At 41.2% G+C, this 21780-nt stretch overlaps 1 protein-coding gene across 3 annotated transcripts in view; it reads right to left on the bottom strand.

The window, feature by feature from the left end:
* MRG15 (MORF-related gene 15) overlaps positions 1-21780 on the bottom strand; it is a 136254-nt gene that overhangs the window by 36876 nt on the left and 77598 nt on the right. For all 3 annotated transcript variants that reach the window (XM_067137140.2, XM_067137139.2, XM_067137141.2), the window contains exons 6-9: positions 15260-15351; positions 14770-14872; positions 4788-4857; positions 4405-4489 (exon numbers count right to left, since the gene is read on the bottom strand). In XM_067137140.2, coding sequence (XP_066993241.1) covers positions 4405-4489; positions 4788-4857; positions 14770-14872; positions 15260-15351 — 350 coding nt within the window. The remainder of the gene's footprint in view (positions 1-4404; positions 4490-4787; positions 4858-14769; positions 14873-15259; positions 15352-21780) is intronic.

Raw genomic sequence — 21780 nt, 5'->3', positions numbered from 1 at the left:
ACTTGATAGATCGCCCATGATGGTGCAAGAAAATTATTCCCCGCAGGATGGTGCAACATGTTGTCAGAAAATGCAAAGAAAAGCTATGATATGAAGAATAATCAGAAAGAAATGCGACTATCGATTGTGTAGAACCATACATATCAGAGTTCTATCACCCTTGAGCTCCAAATAGTTCTGGTATATCTCAAAAGATAGCACTAAACTTCAGTCTGCTGCTAACACGAGATAACTCGGGACCGGTCCACAACGCTCAGTCAGGCAAACACTCCGCATTGTGTTAAGAAGGAACAGTTTCGATTCCTGCCTGAAAGCCTAGTAACTATACAGTGCCCTGAGGGAAGTGCCGAAAACCTGTTTGGAGATACAATTGAAAAAAGTAAAAATATTGCCTAAACATCTAACCCTGGACATAATGTGGACATTTTACAAGTACAAACATTTGACAAAACTCATTCCGTCTTTAAAGTAGAGCTGTCGAAGTGCGCTCTGTCTCCTTCCATAGTAATTTCCGAGGATTCTCTAAACAATACCTCCCGAATGCGATGCTAAGATGGTCCCTTATGCAAGTTCACCGCCTATCGCTTTTTCAGTACAGTACTTGCTCTAACTATCACAATGATGGGATGTTAATGCCAAGATCCATAAGTATGCCGTAGCCGTCCTTTCGTTAGATACAGGTTCTTAAAAAATGCTTGATCGAGGATTTAGCGTTGATGGAACTGTAATTTCTAGACGGTTGATCCAGGAAATAGTTTCTTCGAGGAACGGATAATGTAGGATGTGGGAAACCACAGAAAACCATTCTCAGAACAGCCGATGGTGGGGTTCGAACCCACGTGTCTCCCGAGTGCAGAGCTTGGCTCCATAGCTGTCGTGCATTAACATGCGTGGCCATATTTCCTTGTAAATAACTTAAACTATTTTGAACATTTGATAGTAATTTATTATTGTGGTTTTTTTGTACTGCCTGTAGACTTTCTGCTGCTTTTCACTGTGAAAGTTTAATTTATTTGATAATTGTTGCATATGTTTCATGTCATCATGTATATAAGTTAACCGAACTTAAGACTACGTCTTTGCCCAGGTATTCATTATTGTCATCATTTTTCTCATTTGTGTTATTTTCAATAGATTGTGTTGGTTCTGGGTTTTATTTCCTCATTTTCCATTTAGATAGGGATAATTTGGTTCAGTATAAAATTTCCTACATATTTTAATTTGTTGGACATCTTGAGTTGTTTACCCTCTATTTCAATGTGACCTTCAGGTTGACCATTTCTCTGCATAACCAACACTTCACTTTTTTTCTGACTGAATCTTAGCCCGTACCCTTTCGATGTTACTGTCCATGCATTGATCTGATCCTGAAGTTCCTCCTGGGAATCTCCCCATATACAGATGTCATCAGCACATAGCATGACTTTCATTTTGTTGTCACCAACGTTTTGATATACTTGTTGAATCTCATTCATCGCCGTAATGAAGAGAAGAGGTAACAAAACTCCACCTTGTCTTAGGCCCGTAGTTATTCTAAAGGGTTCCATCATTCCTGATGGTGTTTTGACGCGATTACTGATGTCTTCGTATAAAGTCTCAATTCGTTTTATTATGTCATTATTGATTCCACTGCTTCTCAATACTTCCCAGACTTTGTCCCAGCTTACAGCATCAAAGGCCTTTTTGATATCCAGGAAGGTCAGCCAAAGGACCTTCTTATGTTCATAAAACTTCTCTATTAGCTGACGCAGTCCAATTATTAGATCAACTGTTGCTCTGCCTTTCCGGAATTCGTACTGTTCTTCTGACAACTTTAATTCTATCAATGGTCTTATTTTTCTTTCTAAAATCCTTTCATACGCTTCTGTGGGCGATGGCCGAGATTTGAGATACATGGCGGCGAAACGCCAGTCCTCGGTCTAGGGTTACCCCAGGTACTTCGAGATTCGGGACCATCTGATGACCTCGCCAAATAATTCCAGACCGACCTCAAGTCTCGAAGTCTGCTTGGTGAAGAGAGTAGCACGACTCTTAGTAACGTTGATTTGGATTCTCCACTTTTCAAACCAAGGTTAGAGAGTGGAGAGGCTGTCCTGAAGGTAGGTTTCTACTCTGGGGGCCTGACATGAGACTACTGAGATTGCCGTGTCGTCAGTGTATAAGTAGTTTTTAGCCTTCGGAGGTTTAGGCATGTCGGAGATAAATAGTTTGAACAGGCAGGGGGCAATCACGCTGGCTTGAGGCACACCCGCCGTAATAGTACGGGCAGATGATAGTTTCTTTTGCTCCGAAATTTGGAATTTCCTCTGAGATGTAGCTCGTGGTCAAATGAGGTGGGAAGCCAAATGTTTCATTTTATAGATTAGTCCCTCATGCCAGACCTTATCGAAGGCTATAGAAATATTGAGAAACAAACTCCTGTGTATCTGTTGTCATTAAAATTTTTGGTTATGTCTTCAGTCAGTCTGAGTAGTTGGTGTGTCGTAGAGTGCTCTTTCCGGAAGCCAAACTTCTCATTTGGCTCCAGGCTGAGGTCGTCTATAGTCGTTTGGAGATGGGATAGGAGGATCATTTTCAAGATGATAGATAGGAGAGAAATGGGCCTGTAATTCTGTGGGAACATCCGATCAGATTGAGGTTTGGGAAGCATAATTATTTTTGCTGTTTTCCAGCAGGCTGGAAAGTGAGCTAAGCGAAATATAGCTTTAAATAATTTAGTAAGAAAGGTGGTAGCCTTCTTGGGGAGGTGCTTTAGGAATACTGCTGAAATCCCACCCAAGCCGGGGGTTTTCCTGTTCTTGAGCCTTTTAATATGGGACATGACCTCAGCGGTAGACGAATTTGAATTCCAGAGGCATGTGGGTGTCTTCTATTTCCAGTAGATCTTCCTCCACCTCGTCTATGAAATCCTCATTCGCAGGTTCAGCATTAGGAGAACACGTAGTTTCTAACGTGTCTGCCAGTGCTTCTGCCTTTTCCTCATCAGTGTAGGCTCACCCTCCCTGTCCTTGTAACGTGGGTATGCCTGTTCTTTCACCCGCAAATTTCCGTGCCATACGGTAGACGGAGCCGTCTGTTGAGCTTAACGTGGATAGCTTAGACTGGAATTCAGCTCTATGGTGATGTTCTAGTAGTATTCCTAGAATGTGGTTGTGTCTATTCCAGAGCGCCTTCATTCGAAGGTCCCTGGTGTTCATCTACAAGGGGCAAACCTGGTTCTTCAACTTAATGACTTGGAGTATCTCATCGGGCAGCGAGGTAGCCTTAGGCTTCCTGGTAGAAGGTCCAACGGCCGTTATGATTGCTTCTGCTCGGAGGTCGATATCCTCGGCTGAGCGAATGGTAGATTGCCAGTGATGGCCTTGCTCAGTGTACTGCGATAGCGTTCCCAATCTATAGTGCGCTGATGTAGCGGGATAGTGTCAGGTTCGTGCTGAGGGGCGGCGTCTAGTGTGAGAAGGACGGGTTTATGGTCGGAATCTAAGAAGTCTTGAGTGGTGAGACATGGGAATAAATTGAGGTTATGTGAGAGGGTTATATCAAGGTGGTCATGAAGAATGTTAGGGTTGTAGGAGTAAGAAGTAGGTTTATTAGTGGAGTGAGCTAATACGTTGTTGTTATCGCAGTACGTGGCCAGAATACGGCTTTGTTGCATGGTAAGACGGCTCTTCCACCTAGTGTTTTTACAGTTTAAATCACCTGCATGAATTACTCTTGGTTTGATTCGCGGTACGGAGTCAAACTTGTCCGTGTTAAGCTCAGCGTGAGGCGGTAAGTATCACGAAGCAACAGCTAAAGGTCTTCAACTGGCATCTACCTCCACTACAGTGGCCTCTAGGTCTGTAAGGCCACCTGGGGTTGATAAGCGAGTGTGTTGTAGTGTGTTTTTAATGAAAATGCCCGTACCTCCGCCAGATCGATCTCTGGGACGGTTGTTTCTTTACAGAATGTAATTTTGTAGGTATACATTTAGATGAGGTTTAAGTTGAATTTCCCCTACCAAGATCAGGTCTGTGCGGTGTGTGCGGGCTTGCTCACCAAGTTCAGCTGTCTTTTGGAGGATAGAGTCGGTGTTCCAGAAGAGGATTCTTAAGTGTTGAGGTCGCGCATAGGGTCCATTGGTCTATTTGAGGGCTGCACTTACTAATATTTCCATCATCTCCACCTTGGAGGAGGCTGTATGGAGACGATGGAGCAGGGACAATACTTCACCGAGCAGCCCATCAGTTACAACTATACTGTAAAATAACAATAAAACTACAGCACAGAAAAACTGCACAAAGATAACTGATTTTACACTCAAAACTGAAAACGTTAATGATGATACACAAAGAAAGATAACAGAAAAAGTAAGACTTTTTTCATATTAAGGGAGATTGAAACAAAAACCAACCCTTTACTTACCTCAAGAAATCTTGAAGGTGAGTAAGCAATAACTGAATACTCTTCTCATCAAGAGGTGTGTATGCCAGCATGCTCCCTAGTTTCACTGTAATAAAAGGAATAAACACAGATTGCATAATCAATAACAAAGGCTGTTTCTAATATCAGAAAATAACAAAGAAAGAGAAATACATAAGGAGAACTCACAAGTATTACTATGAATTTGTCTCCTTCACATGCAACTTCTGTGAATGTAACAATAATGAGTATATCTGGTAACAGAGTTGAAATTTCAAGACAATTTACATGCACTTCTGTTGCTCTGGTTAAATAATAATAATAATAATAATAATAATAATAATAATAATAATAATAATAATAATATCAAGTTTCTATATACCAACCAAATAATCTAAGCAGATGAATTGCCCCATAAACTTTGCTCATTGGAGTATCAGGATGATTCTGAAGGATCTAGGGGAAAAAGAAAAAAAACTATTACAATTTCAAAAGTAACAAGAGCATAGCCAATCTGATGATTTGGGAGAAATCATTAATGGTAGTGGGATAACGGTTTACACACTTTATTGAATGCCCAAAACATACACACAGAAGCAGCAAAGCAGTCTTAAAAGTGTACACAGAGGTGGCAACCTTCGAAGTGGGTTATCAGTAATCACTAGGGCTTGGAAGTTGAGGAAAAATCCTTTTTTTTTCTCGAGTGTCCGAAGACGAGGCCCGACATGATATACCACGTGGTACAGCTGCCCCTATTCACTCAGTTTTATGCAACCCAGGGATTACAGTCTAACCTAAAAAAATTGACCTTAGCTACTCACACCAATGTCTGGTCTTACTACGCTTTCTATAATTCATTTATTTATCTTAACCAAATCAGCATTGATGATACAATACCAAATGATGGTAAAGAATCGTGAAAAATCTGTATCACAGCAAAAGTCATGTAAAGGGAATAGGATGGCTGAATACTAGAAGTAATATGGACACAACAATGGTCAGTGGCAACCCGCGATAGCCGAGTGTGCTGAAAGTTAGAGGAGGAAACCAGTGTTCGTGAGTTGGAGGTTCGAGTCCAATGTAGGACGAATACCTTTATTTTGTTGTTAAATGTTCGTGTGAGACGCATTTTTGAAGACAAATCTAAATCATGATCAGTTCTCACATTGCAGGCACTTTGCTATGTTCGCTTTTAACTAGCTCTTAAAAAGGCTACTGAAGTAAAGTAAGCTCTTACCAACAGAGGTGCAATGGGCTTATGTATGGTCATTCGATTAATGAAGCAAATGTTCAAAATGACCACTTCCTTCGTTAACGCAAATCTGAGCCTGTTGTAGGAGAGACATCCATGCTTGCTGCAACATATGTGGTGTTACCTGCTTGCAGGCTTCAGTGATGAGCCGCCGTAAATGATTCGGGCTCTCTGGCTCCTGTTCATAGACTATTTCCTTTAAATAACCCCAGAGGAAAAAAATATAGTGGAGTAGGGTCAGGTGATCTAGCCGGCAATGTGACAGGACCCCACTCATCCAGGATTGTTTTATGCAAGTGGTTCCGTATTGCCAATGATTAGTGTGAGGAGCTCCATCCTGCTGTAACCACATTCTTAACCATGCCATAAGGGGCACATCCTCCAATAAGAGCGGGAGGTATTCACAAAGAAACTGTAGATAGTGTCGTCCCGAGAGGTTTCTTTCGAAGAAATATGGTCCAATTATCTTGTCACCTATTATATCGCACCACGCATTGATGCTGATGCTGTTTGTTGTTTAAAGGGGCCTAACATCAAAGGTCATCAGCCCCTAATGGAATGAGATGGACGACATGATACATGTATAACTTTATAATTTCCTATAATTTTCTAATGAGTAGCGTCAATTATTCTGCGGACCACTAATGCTGGACTCTGCTAAAATACCCAGTGTTTTACACATTGGTGTCGACTACTGTGTCTATAAACTATTTGTTAGCTGTATCATCACTGAACATGTTTTTCTTTTTTGCTTAACTTTCCCATTGTAATGTATCTTACTGTTTACAATTTAATTACTAATCAGGTACCTGATTTATGCCTTGAGGAGGTACTATGACTGATGATGCCCTCAATGAAGGGCGAAACATGTCTCAAATGGATTTAATAATAAATTCCTAAGTGTTTAAAAATTTATAATGTACTGAATAGGTGACACAATAAACCCTTTAGCATCCTACATGATATATGATAGTTAAAATTTTAAAATGTATCCACTGACTAGAGTTAAAAAAAATGGCGATGAAGAAAAATGAGTATGAGATTAAAACAATCAGTGGATCTAATTCACAATGCCTTATTTTCTAATAGAATACGAGAAATTACAGGTAACAAAGGATAAGGCATTGCCTGAAAGTACAGATATATATATATATATATAATTTACTTAAGATGTTAAAATAACACATTAAAATACGCAACACAAACTAAAACGAGGTCAATGGGATAAAAGCTCAATTAACACAAATACACTAGGACAAAGGACATCATTACACACGATAAAAAAAGACCACTATCCCTCAAAGTGGATGACGAGGTCTGCTGACTGCTCGTCATCTCGCAGGATAAGGGAGATTGTACTCGGGAGGTTAAGACTACAGTGCAGATCGACCAGGTCCACACACTCCGTAAGGATGTGTACCACGGTAAGATGATCGCCGCAAGTATACACCAGAGGGGGTTCTCCTTTCAATAGATGTGAGTGAGTCAGGATGCCATGGCCGATCTGAAGAAGACATAATACCACTGCATCCCTCTAAGAAAGCCGAAGGGAAGTCCACCATACCTTCGTTGTACCTTTTATCGCTCTCAGCTTATTTGGAAGTGAAATGGCCTGCCACTCCATCTCCCAATGCGAAATAACCAGATGTCTCAGCTGAGTGTGAATATCACTTGCTGGAAACTTGTAAGGCAACAGGGGCAGTGTAACTGCCTCCTTGGCAGCCTTATCTGCTAATTCATTTCCCTCTACACCCACGTGGCTTGGGAGCCACATAAATGTCATTCTTGTGCCGGCATCCGAACACCCTACCAGCAGATCCTGGACCCGCTGCACCAGAGACTGTAGCGAGCTCAAGGAGTCAGTACACAGAAGACTCATCGGACAGTGCGTACCGCAGAGCTTCACAGATAGCACAGAGCTCTGCTGTGTACACACTACAGGTTTCCGGGAGAGCAAAAAGAAACCTATCATTGTCGACAATGAACGCACAGCCCACTTTCGTTTCTGTCCTTGAACCATCCGTGTAAATGATGACTGAACCTGGATATCGGCCAACAACGGACAGGAAGAGCCTCCGATAAATCGAAGGGTCCATGTTTTCCTTCGGGCCAGTGTGCAGATCCAAGATTTATTTCAGGTCGCCATACTACCCATGGAGGTACCTCCCTTGGTTGTGTGACAAGGCAAGGAACCGAAGGTATGTGAAACAATCTGTGACTGCTATCCAAGCGCATTCCAACCAGCCAGGACAAGCAGCGTACAGTAGACGGTGTCCATTGTTGAATACGCAAGGATAGCTTGGGTGAAATAGCATCTGTCGAAAATCTGCAGCATACGACAGGAGGAACTGCTGGCGCCTGAGGTGTAAAGGTGCCACACCAGATTCAGCGAGCAGGCTAGCCACGGGGCTTGTACGAAAAGCTCCCGTTGCCAACCTAACCCTGCTGTGGTGGATGCTGTTCAGCTCCGCAAGAACGCTTGGTCTTGCTGAGCCATATGCTGCACTGCCGTAGACTAACCTGGATAAAATATGTGCCCTATAGAATCGGAGGAGCACCGCGCGGTCAGCTCCCCAATTAGTGCTGCTAAGAAACTTCAAGAGATTAAGCCTCTTGGTGCATTGCACTTTTAGCTGCCAGACGTGTGGCTCCCACGATAATTTACTTTCAAAAAGGAGCCCAAGAAATCGGTGTCAACTACGGGAAGAGCGACATTCCCTAGATAAAGTTCAGGAGGAGGGTGAAGAGTACGTTGACGACAAAAGTGGACAACAGAGGTCTTTGCGGTGGAAAACCGAAAGCCATGTTCTAAGGTCCACTGCTCAACTCTCCTAATAGCTTGCTGTAATTGTCGCTCTGCAACAGCCACATTACACGAGCTATAGTGCAGAGCAAAATCGTCAACAAATAGCGACGGTATTACTGCTGAACCAGCAACAGTGACAATACAATTTATGGGAATCACGAACAGAGTGACACTAAGAACCGATCCCTGTGGGACTCCATTTTCTTCAATGTGGTATTGCGAATATGACCTCCCTACTCGGACACAGAATAGACGGAGGGACAAAAAATTTGCAATAAATACCGGCAAGTTACCATGGAATCTCCATTGATGCAGAGCTGAAAGGATACCATATCACCATGTGCTGTCGTAGGCCTTCTCTAAGTCAAAGAAAAGAGCTACCAAATGCTGTTTGCGGAGAAACGCATCTTGGATAGAGCTCTCCAGGCATACCATGTCGGCGATTTACCATCCTCTCAAAAAATTATACAGGCAATTTGTAAGACAAATAGGTCTGTAACTTCCTGCATACTCAGGGTCTTTGCCAGGCTTGAGGACAAGAATGACTATGCCCTCTCGCCACTGAGACGGAAAATCACCCTCCATCCAGATTCGGTTGAACACACGAAGGAGATATAGAAGACTGTCCTCACTAAGATGTTTCAACATCTGGTTATGGATATTGTCTGGTCCAGGTGACGTGTCCTTGCAAAGCGCTAAGGCGCTGCGGAGTTCCCACTACATAAAGGGCACGTTATAATTCTCTGAAGCTTGAGTGCCAAAACTGAGGTGATGACGTTCTGCCCCCCGCTTCAGAACAAGGAAATCACGATGGTAATTCCCGGAGCTGGACACATCCGCGAAATAGCTAGCTAGATGGTTAGCAATTGAGAGTGGTTCAGTGATGATATTGCCTGCAATGGAAATTCCCGGTACAGAAGATGATCCTTGGATACCCGAAATACGTCGAAGTTCAGTCCACACTTGGGATGATGGAGTTTGTGATGTCATAGACGACACATATCTCTCCCACAAAGCTTTCTTACTTTGGCAAATAAGAACTTGCGCCTTACTGCGGAGTTGTTTAAATGTTACCAACTAGCCACAGTAGGCTGTCTACGATAACGTTTATGAGCGCGACGGCGTTCTTTGATAACTGCTGCTATTTCTTCGTTCCACCAAGGAACGAGTTTTCGGTGAGGAGTCCCTGAGAAGGATGGAATGGACTCCTCAGCAGCAGCAAGAAAAATGTTGTGTGATGTAAGTTACTTCCTCGCCGAAGGTCCGCCTGATATCATTGTTAAATACAGCAAGTGATGTGTACTTTGGCCAATCAACATGTTTAAGAATCCATTGAAGGGGAGCCTCGACAGATTTTTGTTTCAACAAAGTAAGGATGATGGGAAAATGGCCACTCTCACAGAGCTCATCATGTATATTCCACTGAAACAGCGGAACCAACGTTCGGCTGCATAGACTTACGTCTATGAGAGAATATGTGCCGTAACGCACACTAAAGTGAGCTGGTTCCCCTGTGTTCAAAATACATACATCCAGCTCTGTTACTAATCTTTCCAGCTCTCGTCCCCGGGTGCAAGGCGTCTCAGAGCCCCATACGGGGTGATAGGCTTTAAAATCGCTTATCAAGAGGAAAGGAGGCAGAAGCTGATCAACAAGATCAGTGACATAATTTATGTTAAGAGGCTGGCCTGGTGGAAAATAAATGTTACACACTGCTGCTATGACAGGCAGCGGTACCCGCACTGCAACTGCTTCCAATGGGGTCCCCAGAGGAACTTCTACATCCGTAGATGTAGATGACAGCAAGACGTCCATCCCGTCATCGACAGACGGCAGGGATGACGCCCAGAACTTCGACGGTTTTTGGGGGCGGAAAGTTCCCCTACGAGGGGAGTGCGCAGGTTTTGATGGAAGGCATGATTTCTCTTTAGCAGGGGAAGTGCGGGAGCGCCTGGTAAAGGCGCTCTTCTTCGCCGCCTTCTTTTCTAGTTTAGATGAGCTGGGAGATGATTTCCCAGCCCTGGTCGACGATGAGAACTGACTGGAAGAAATGAAGCTATTTTGTTTCTTTTTTTTACCTCGTTTTATTCTCCCCAATTCGCAACTTTTCCGCGGTATTACAACTTAAAAAAAGAATTTGAGTTTTTTCGGCCCACCCTATTGTACAGTAACATTTTGTAAAAATGACTAGAGTATTGGACTCCGCTCAGGCAGAATATACCCTTACCTACATAAAATGGCACAAATAAGCAACTGCAGCTTTCGAAATCGGTCCTAAGAACTTGGAGATGACTATTGTGATATACTGCAAAGCCAACTGAGGTATGGTTTCCGAATTCCAGTTTCTGTAACCCTAGTGTGGTTAAGCCAAATATGATTCCATCATTAAATATGTAATTAAAACTAAAATTATGAATGAATTTGGATAGCATTTTGAAGTCTTTTGCCAGTTTTAGGTACTTTTTTGATATTATAGGTCTTTTTAAGTTTTTTTTTAGGTAATTTGCCTTCACTTTTCGAACCCTAGTCATCACCTTTCACACCTCAGAACATTTTCGAGTCAAGTCCAATGCATTCTCCTCCCTTCTCGAAAATGACACCTCTCTTTGCTCTTTCCGACAACTATCTATTTTAAAGTAGGCCAATATCACGCTACCTGTTAATTCAGAGATAAAAGTATTAACATTCTTTGTATCTTATTTTGTACCCAGCAGCTGCTTTTCAATGCAGGTTTTCTTGAACATTCCTCCCCTCCGTGACATTTTTGTCTTCTGAACTATGTTCGATTCCAAAGTAGATGTGCTTAATGTAGGCCTAAATTCTGTCTCATTTTTTCTATCAACTGCCAGGTACACTTAATACTGCAAATAAACATTACTAAAGGATTTATAGTGGAGAGCAAGAATAGAGCTCCTTCATTCACAATGAGTTACACAACGCTCAAGTTATGGGTAGCAAAAGGAAGTGACAATTGATTGAATAAGTATCATTGGCAACTCACAAGCAATGAAACGCAAATGCTGCACTCTGAAATTTAAAATTTTTCAGCAATTTTTCAGTTCGACTACCCAATTTCTTTATAAGCACAAGCCTTGGCTCTGTTTTCTTGGGTTATATTAGCCTTCTTGCCCATATTCAACTGATGTGTGTTATTACCGTAGTTATGCCCAGATAACAATGTAGAAAATTAACAATCTGGTACAGAGATTAACATACAACTGCTCAGGATAACTTCTGTAGGATGATGATGATGATGATGCTTGTTGTTTAAAGGGGCCTAACATTGAGGTCATTGGCCCGTAATGGTACGAAATGAAATAACAAAAATTTCAATTTCATCCACTGACCAAAATAAAATAAAAAATGTCATGAAGAATGAAGGGATGGACATAAACCCAACAAAAAATAAAACGAGAAAAACAAAAACAGTGGATCAGACTCAAAAAAGGATCACAAATTACTGACCAAGGGACCACTCATAAAGCACAATGATGCTTGATGTCTAAAGGGGTGCAAAATCCACATCTAAGGCCCCACAGAATGGTACATGTCGCGAGTAAAGTAGAACCATGGTATTTGTCATGTTGGGGTACTAATCAAAAGTAGCGAAGACTCACGGTGTTCCACACAAGATGATACTTTGCGGTGTTCCACACAAGATGATACTACTCACAAGTATTGTACTTCGTACAGGTAACGCAGACCTATGGTGTTTCTCACACAATGGCGCCACTCAGAGCCAACGCAAACCGATGAGTTTCCTCACCTAGGTGTACTAGTCATGGGTGCCGGTCCCACGGGCCCCGTGGTTTTTCTCACATAGTGGATACTAATCACAGGCAATGCAGACCCACGGTGTTGCTTATATAGTGGTACAACTCACAGGCAATGCCCAGACTCGCGGTGTTGCTCACATGGGTACGACGCGTGGGTACTGGAAACCCCCCAGCCAGGCTGCTACTAATCACAAACCCATTTCGTACCGAATATAGTGGTACAACTCGCAAGTACAGGCAACCCAGGGTGTTCCCCGCATGATGGTACGAATCAAAAGTGGTTTCATGGTTCTAATTCAAACATCCCTTGGTTGCCCCTTTTAGTAGCTTCTCACGACAGGCAGGGGATACCGTGGGTGTATTATTCGTCTGCGTCCCCCACCTACAGGGGGTAAGGAGAGAGAAAAGAAGAAGAAAGAAAGGATCAGTCACTTCGAAAGATGAAGTAACGGACGAAGAAAGGCAAGGGCTACGAAGGGTGTGAAATGAAAGACTCCCTAGGCCTCGAATGCTCTAATAACGTCAGGATCGGAAAAGAACAAGAGTTGACCAAGGGAGATCGGACAGGATAGATGAAAGTGAGGAGCCTGGCACAAGTAAGTGGAAGCAATGCCAAGACTCAGCTAAGGGCCCCGTGGTCGCCAATCCACACTCCCAAGTTGAGAGCCCCTTGGGCCCCTGTTAGTCGCCTCTTACAACAGGCAGGGGGTACCGCGGGTGTATTCTACATGTGCGTCCCCCACCCGCAGGGAGTAAAACTTCTGTAGGCTAACTGTTGACTTCCAAGACAGCGAGGAAACAAAAGTAATCATGTGAGAGAGGCATGTTTATTACCTGGTAAAGGGCCGGAAGTTATCCAAGTAATCACATGAGAGAGGCATGTTTATTACCAGGTAGAAGCAGGTAGTAAGAGCTGGGGACCATAAATCTGTCAACTTCTTAGAAAAGATAAAGTAAAATCTCGCAATATGCGCTGAAATAGCTTTATGAAAGTGCTGAAAGCATCCGTACATAACAGAACTAAAGTACCACTTATCATCACACACAAAACAGTTATTTAAGAAAATTATTAATTTTCGTAGGTGAGTAAACTTTCTGACACTAGTGTACTTGACGAGATCCGGTAATTTTCCATGTGGTCCAGGACATATTCCTGTCTCAAGAAGCAGTGCAACAGAACATCAGGTATCTGATCAAGTCAGTTACGATGGAATGAATCATCACACTGTACCCTGTAATTGAAGTGTACGGCAAGGATGCGTGAGACTCAGAGTGTTTCTGTGGCTCACGCTGTGAAGGAGCAAGTAAGAATGAGGTAGTCAGGTTTTTAAGGTACTGAATGATCAACTGCAAATTTTTAAATTTTAACACTAATTAAATTTGAGGAATTGTATTATATCATGAGCATCATATGAGAAAATAGTTTAAATAATCCAAAACAAAAAGTAATTCAGTCGATGGGTTAACTCCTCTGATGAGGTTGACATCAGGATCCGGGCGTAAAAACTCACTATGAAGATTGATTAATTTCACTTCATACCCGACCACGTATAGAAATTGAACAAGGGTCGAATACACACATACCTATTATGATATAGGCAGTTTACAACACTGACAATGAAGGACAAAATTATTATTATTATTATAAATTTTTTTTTTTTTTTTTACATGATTAATACCATGATCATAGCCACTGGGTCTCCAATTATAAAGGGAATTTGAACCAGATGGACATGACTTACCATTTAAAGAAGCTTGTATTGGTCAGGATTCAAAGCACAGTTACTTTGGTGGAAAGCTAGCAATGATGTCAGTTGGCTATCATATCCCCGTAGAAATTAAAGTTCTGAGATGTATGTTACAGAAGATAAGGAGAAAATAAGTGTGAAAAAGGAGGACATATGATGCTTGTTGTTTAAGGGGGCCTCACTCCTAGGTCACTGGCCCTTAAAAAAGGACATATGAATAAAACTAAAGGTTGAAAGGTTGTTGATAATTTGAAGGAAAAAAATAGACGATGTGGCCTCTTTAAATGGATGCCAAGGAAAACCACAGAATTCCAAATGAAGGGAAAGAAAGGATGAGGAAAACCCATATTATGATGGATGGATCTAATAAAAACGTTCAAATAGCATAACGTGGACTGGAATACGAGGGAAGAAAAGTGGTGGATGGAAAACTAGAGTGCATCTGCATCTGAATAGTGGAGAATGATGATGATTACAGAAACCTAGAATTAAAATGAATGTCCTGATACAGGTGTCAGCACTGATCTCCAAACCAACGATTCATGCAGTGAATATGCCAGCCATATTGCTAAGATATTCAGAGTGGAATTCCAGTAACAAGTGTAATGAGTGGAAGTGAATTATGGTGAATTTAAAGCCAGGAACCATTGTAGTTTGATTTCGCTTTTTTTTTTTTTTTTTTTTTTTCCTTTCCCACAGTACAATCAAAAACAAGATCTTAAGCTTTGGTTTCTTACTAATTTATAAGAACAAATCTTTAGAAATAATAAAAATTTAACTTCTTACCTCAGCATATTGAGGTCTTTCAAATTTGTACAGCAGCTGAGTGCCTAGCATGACATTAAAATATTCCTTGATGCCATTTGTAACATCAAGTAGTGCAACCTCCCTGAAAATAAAGTAAACATACAGACCAACCTAGTAATTAATTATAACTTGAAACTATAAATAACAGTGGAAGTGAATAACAGAACACAATATACTGGTCAATCAAATCAAATTTTTATGAGATTAATCCTTTCCATGTGTTGAAGGAATGTTCAAATGGAAATTTAACAAAGTTTCTATTTGGTACTGGTACATAAATAAGCAAATAATGTGTGTACATTTGATGGTTACGTGTACAGGGACAAAGATTGTTTTAGTGTCCCACAATGTGAAGGAGCAAGACTGAGGTAACCAGGTTTTTGAGGTGCTGAGTGATGTAGAAGTGAGGATCAACTGCAAATTTTTAAATTTTAATACTCATTCAACAATAAATCTCTGATATACTTACTTATTTGGGGTATTACTTTTACTAGATGTCTTGTGCTTGACATAGTTCTCAATAATCTGGTCAACAGAGATCTTAGCAGGCAAATTCACAAGCTGTAAAATTCATAACAAAAGTAGATAAAATGAACTGTCTTTAAGACAAATAATCAAAAGTAAATATGATGAAAGAATAACATAAATAAAAACATAAAACAAGGACAACATACAGACAAAACAATAACAATGGTTACGGTATTTCTATAGTCAATCAGTATAATAATTTTGTACTTTACTGGTAAAATTCTCTTCTTGACACAGTTTGCGTGGTTCTATATCCTAAAAGTTCTCAAAAAACATTTTTCACAACAGGACTTAAAACACTCAGATTTCATCCATTCTTATTAATACTGTAAATTGTGTGCTGTATTCATGTTTTCAAATCATGAGACCAAATTATAGTCCCATACTTCATTTAATGAGCAATGAGGTTTGGTTCAATCACAACGGTTGACCCATTCCCTGTTATGGACAACAAATTATAGTCGAGCAGAAAATGAATGCTGCATGTTATGGAAATTAATATTTTGGTCAATTATTGCAAATTAGTTTGATTAGTTGTATTTCACTATATGTTTTGTAAAAAATACTAATAAATAGGGCCTGGATTCTTAATTACATATTCCATTCCTTTACTTGTATACGACTGAAAATGAAAAATGCCAGCGAATTGTGGTTCTGATATAATAGCTGAGTTTCTTGGTAATATTACATACACTGCCGTGCAAAACTTAAGGACAAAAATACACTAACTTTCGCATGTTGTGTCACCGACAAGTAACATAGCTCGATGAAACTTGAACCATACATACGAAGAACTGCTACAGTATGGTACGGCAGGCAGCTGAAAGGAACATGCGATGAGACAAACCGAAATCACACTTTTATACAGAGACAATAAATTACACGTAAGTCACCAAAGCTCATAATGGTCCCCTGGACACCACAAATGGGTGTGCATCTTTTCAGGGGTTCATTCGGCCCTGACTTCATTTTTATGGATGACAAAGCACGACCGCATCAAACAGCGCAGGAGGAGGAGCTCTTGGAACGAGAGGATATTCGGCGAATGGACGGGCCTCTTCCCCTGACTCAAATCCCATCAAGCACGGAAGGAGTACACTGTCACAATAACATTGAACAATGAGTGTACCCTATTCAAATATTTGACGGTCGGTACGCCCATGCAACATTATGCCTCATGATCATGTTCAACAAAGTTCCTGGGTGCATTACGTGTTCCCACTTTTTGTCAGATGAGGGTACATCTTGAATCACTACTCAGACTGACTCAGTTCTCATCTGAGAAGAGCATGCGACCCCACTCCTCGTCGGTCCAGACCATTGCAAACGGAGCCGCCGTTGTGCGGGTGTAAACTGAACACAACGTAATGGTCGCCGGGCAAACAGACCACCCCCATGGAGTCGCCATGCCCCTGTGGAGCATGAGATTGGGTGCCTTGCAGTCCTGTTAATGTGGTTGCAACTGCACCTGCAGTTTGGCATAGCTCTCTTCTTGCCTGTTGGACAATCTAGCGGTCATCTGCTGCTGTAGATGACCGTGGTCGACTCCTTCCCCTCCTTTGGGCAGCAGTGCCTGTGGTTCAGAATGCTCTCCAAGCACATGAAACAATGCTGTGAGCAATACCAAACTCCTGGGCTACACTTGTCATACTTCGTCCTTCTTCCAGTTTCCCAATGATTTTTCCCCACGTGAAGTCATCCAAACGTTGCCTCCAGGCCATGTTGTGATGAATGACATCACCACAGTGCACCGTAACAGCTCGCTGATTGACTCACAGTCTTGTCCTGTTCCTTCAACTACCTCGTTTTGTAGGGCCAGACCCAATTGGCGCTATAGATGACCTCATGCCAAATTTCTATGCACGTGTGGAAGACCTCCAGCAACATGTTACTGCACTTTCATTCATTTCCACTGAGAAGCTGATATGTTATGCTACTTTGTCCAGCTCCATGGCTAAATGGTTAGCGTGCTGGCCTTTGGTCACAGGGGTCCCGGGTTCGATTCCCGGCAGGGTCGGGAATTTTAACCATAATTGGTTAATTTCGCTGACACGGGAGCTGGGTGTATGTGTCGTCTTCATCATCATTTCATCCTCATCACGACGCGCAGGTCGCCTATGGATGCCAAATCAAAAGACCTGCATCTGGCCGAGCCGAACTTGTCCTCGGACACTCCCGGCACTAAAAGCCATACGCCATTTCATTTATGCTACTTTACCTATCTTGCCATTAAGTTTTGCACAGCAGTGTATTTTTACATATGTGAAGAATGAAACATTTTCGTACATATCTAGGTAATCATTCAAAAAATTTAAAAACTGTATCAGTTCATTTAATTTTCAGACCATAGGCCTTGCAAAATAATAGGCAAATTTCATCAAATGTAGAATATATTTCAATTTCTAAAAGTTGGCCTTAAAATTCCTAACCCTTTGTCTGTTAAATATAGTAGGTCTGAGTGCCTTAACTGCATAAATCCTTTCTCAGAATCTTGGATGGCTAGGCGCCTTTCATTGGTTGAAGTTTCATTAGTGGCAAAGAAGAATAGCCCCTAGAAGATATTTCACCCAGCTAGTTTTATCTTTTAACACATTAACGTCAACGTGTACATTTGCTTTTTTCATGGTAAACTGCGAAAATGCGATACACATATTTCAGGTTGTTGTGGGCTACGGATGTGCATAATTTCATTCGTAGATGATAATCAAAGAAATAATTTATGTTCAAAGTTACTATTTTTGTGTCCCCCTATTGGGGTGACATGGTTATTAGGTTGAAAATGCAACAGAGAAAGTGCGCCTTTTTACTTTTGTTGTTGTGGAACATTGTGCTCTGTGTTGTGAGCTGTTGGTTTACACGCCTTTCAAAGAGTTCCTTGTTTTTGTGACAAGAATTTAATTCATGTTGTAAGTGTTTCTGTGTCGAGTAAGCCATGATTACCGATAGAGAGATAGAAGAAGAACTTGAAAAGGGTTCAAGTGCTGAATAAAGTGATGTTGACATTTCGGATTTGCAGTGTGATGCCACCTTTTCCGAGCCTGAATTGGACAGTATTTTGTGTAGTGAGGACACTAGGAAAGATTCCGGTGCTGCATCGTGTGATGATTCAACCGTATCACCAGCCAGTGACAATTACTGGGAAACATTCTCAGGTTTGCAGAAAAATTTTTTATTCACACGTAGCCTCGGTTTACAATTTCCTCTGAACGCTAAATCTCAACCAGTATGTAAGAATAAAGTAATAATAGACTCCAATCCATATTATTTTCCTTGCCATTAAAAACTGAATTCTGATGGTTGCATGGGGTAACAAATGTCAGAGAAATTCCACTGTCAGTTGTGCAATCCACAGCTTGCTGAGAAAGGAATGGGAAGTGCGCTGCACTCTATGAACACCTTACATGAACAAGCAATGCAATACAACAGCGAATGGTAGCGCTAGTTTTGCGCGACAGCCTAAAGTTGAGAGACCTGGACACACTGCCGTGTCACCCCATGAGGGGTGACATATGATACTTTGTATGAGCGTCCGTCACCCCATACGGGGTGAAGGGGTGAAATCGTCTTCAACGTGTTAAAATATGCACCAGTGACTTCCTGTGAAGTTGAACGGTCCTTCTCAGCCAACAAGATAATTTTATCAGATCAGCGCCAAAACATCACAATGGAATACTTGGAGAAGTACTTGGTAACACACTGTGCATCACAATTTAAAAAAAATTGCTGCACTGTTTGTTACTTAATAAATCCTATATTAACTTTATTTAGTAACACTAACTTGTTTCATTTTCAGGGCATGAGGGCAACAGAAAATAATTACAATAATACATTGTGCAATATACTCTACGATTTATAGGGGATAACATTTAAATATTTAGAGTATTTTGATTATACCTTTAATTTGATTATTTAAAACTGTCAAATTAGAAAGCAGTAGACTGTATAAATTCACTATCACTATCAGCCATATTCAATCGTTTTTACGATGTGGCCTCTTTAAGTCCGAAGCAAGGTAGGTTTTCATGAGGTCTCTCCATCTGGGACAGTCTTGAGCGATGTTCTGCCAATTGATCCCAGTAATCTTCCGGATGTCTTTATCCCATCTGTCCGGTGGTCTTCCCCTTGGTCTGAGATGATATTTTGGACACCACTCAAGCACAAGCTTTGTCCACCTACCATCAGTTCTCCGAGCAACATGGCCTGCCCACTGCCATTTTAGGGTAAACACCCTTTCTAAAATGTCACTGACCTTTGTGACTGACCTGATGTAATCTGCTCTCTTCCTGTCTTTCTTCGTCAAGCCTAGCATGAACCGTTCCATAGCTCTTTGGGTTGTTCTGAATTTTTGCTTACAAACTCGCTGAACGTCCAGGTTTCACAACCGTAAGTCAGTACGGGGAGAACACTCTGGTCAAAGACTATCTTCTTTAGGTGGGGTGGCATGTTGGATTTGAAGATTGAAGAATTTCTTCCGTAGGCTTGCCATCCTAGTTTGATACGTCGGAAGATTTCCGGTCTTAAGTCCCCTTTCATGTTTACAAGTTGCCCAAGATAGACAAATTCATTGACCTGTTGTAATGTGGTGTTTCCCACATGCAGCTTTCCTGCTGGGGCCCATTTGTTCAGCATTACTTTGGTTTTAGAAAGGTTCATGGGTAGTCCCACTTTTTGACAGGCTGAGACAAGATCTTGTATTAGAGTTTGTAGTTCATCGATGTCGTTGGCCAAAAGTGTAATGTCGTCTGCAAACCTTAAATTGTTCAGCCTTTTCCCATTGATTTGATTCCTGTGCTTTGCCAAATCCAGGCCCTACTAATGAAATGCAATTGTATGTTACCTCTATAGACTGAGTTTAGTAGGGTATGACTCGAAAAAAGGGTTAAAGCACAAGCGTAGATTTCCGCAGGCAGTGCACATTGATCTTACGATTTTCCCAAAACTTTTTTTTTTTCTGACACAACAAACATTTTATAAAGGAAAATTTAATGTGTCCTCCTATTCAACATAACATAACTAATGATGATGGAGTTATGTTGTATTGAATACGACACATTAAATTTTCCTTTGTAAAGTGAAAACCATCAATACAGAATGATTCTAATATCTTGTAACAACAAACATTGCCAGCTAGCATATTTTTTCTTGTCTGTGCATGGAATCATGGAGATGTAATGCCTCTCTTTAACCTAAAAGGCTACATAGATTTTTTTATGCCCTACTGGACAGTAATAAAGAAACTAAAGGGAGGGAGAAAGAAAATGAAGAAAATGAAGAGTGTCTTGGGCAAATCAGGTGAATTCATAATAAATCCCAGGGAATCACTGGACAGGTAGAAGGAATATTTTGAAAATCTTCTCAATGTAAAGGGACGTCATAAACAACCGAGCTCAAGGGCAGGAGGACAATGATGGTGGTGAAATTATGCTTCAGGACTGAAAAGGATGGTAAATCAACTCCACTGTCAAAAAGCAGTAGGAATAGATGAAATTAGACCTGAAATGGTGAAACATAGTGGGAAGGCAGGGAAAAATGGCTTCGCAGAGTAATAGGATTAGCACGGATTGTTAGTAAGTAGTCCTTCTGATTGGAAAAAAGCAGTAATTGTACCTATCTATAAGCAAGGAAATGGGAAGGATTGCCAAAACTATTGAGGTATTTCATTGATCAGTACACCAGGCAATGTGTTCACTGGCATTTTGGAAGGAAGCATGCAATTAGTGGTTGCGAGTAAGTTGGATGAAAACCAACGTGGTTTCAGACCACATAGAGGCTGTCAAGATCAGAATTTCTGTATGTGCCAGGTAACTGAAAAATACTAGAAGAGGAATAGAATGTTTGTTTTGTATGTTGTATTCAAATCATGGTCCTTCTAAGTGACTGGCGGGGCGTAGTCATATAGGTAGGGTGGGTGGTCTGCTTATCACGCTCTCTCTCTTGCCAGTTCGCTTCGCTCGTTGGCACCTTGTGTTCAGCCGTTGCGTACACATCTCGAAGGCAATGATTCAGCTCTTGATGGCTACATTCCTGTTACTCAAACCTAATAACCATCTTATGGTCTGCAAGCAGGATATTTAAACCCACCAGGATGTGTGCTTGGTTTTGTAACGTACAAGTGCTCATTGAGTAAATTTTACCCGACCAGTTTATTGGTATAAACGATCGTGTATAAGTAGTCCACTTCCTGTTAAAGGGGATAAGAAAAATATGATGTCTATTTGTACCTCGAAGAACCTAAAGTACATAGCTAGAGAATAGTTATATTAAATGTTAATATGGGGTCACTCATGTAGAACGTAGAATTAGTATAACTTCATTTTTATAATGAGTAATTTAAATTATTAAACAACAGCCTCCATTAGTGTGTGAGGAGAAAAAGGCCATATATGAACCACGCCTTAAGGATCTCGGAAAGAGGTACGAAATTACAAAATGGGAAGTCAATGGCCTTATGACTGGCGCTAG

The sequence above is a fragment of the Anabrus simplex genome, chromosome 1 (genome assembly GCF_040414725.1).
Source record: "Anabrus simplex isolate iqAnaSimp1 chromosome 1, ASM4041472v1, whole genome shotgun sequence".
NCBI classification, from domain to species: Eukaryota; Metazoa; Arthropoda; class Insecta; order Orthoptera; family Tettigoniidae; genus Anabrus; species Anabrus simplex.
This window is presented reverse-complemented; position numbering and strand designations above follow the sequence as displayed.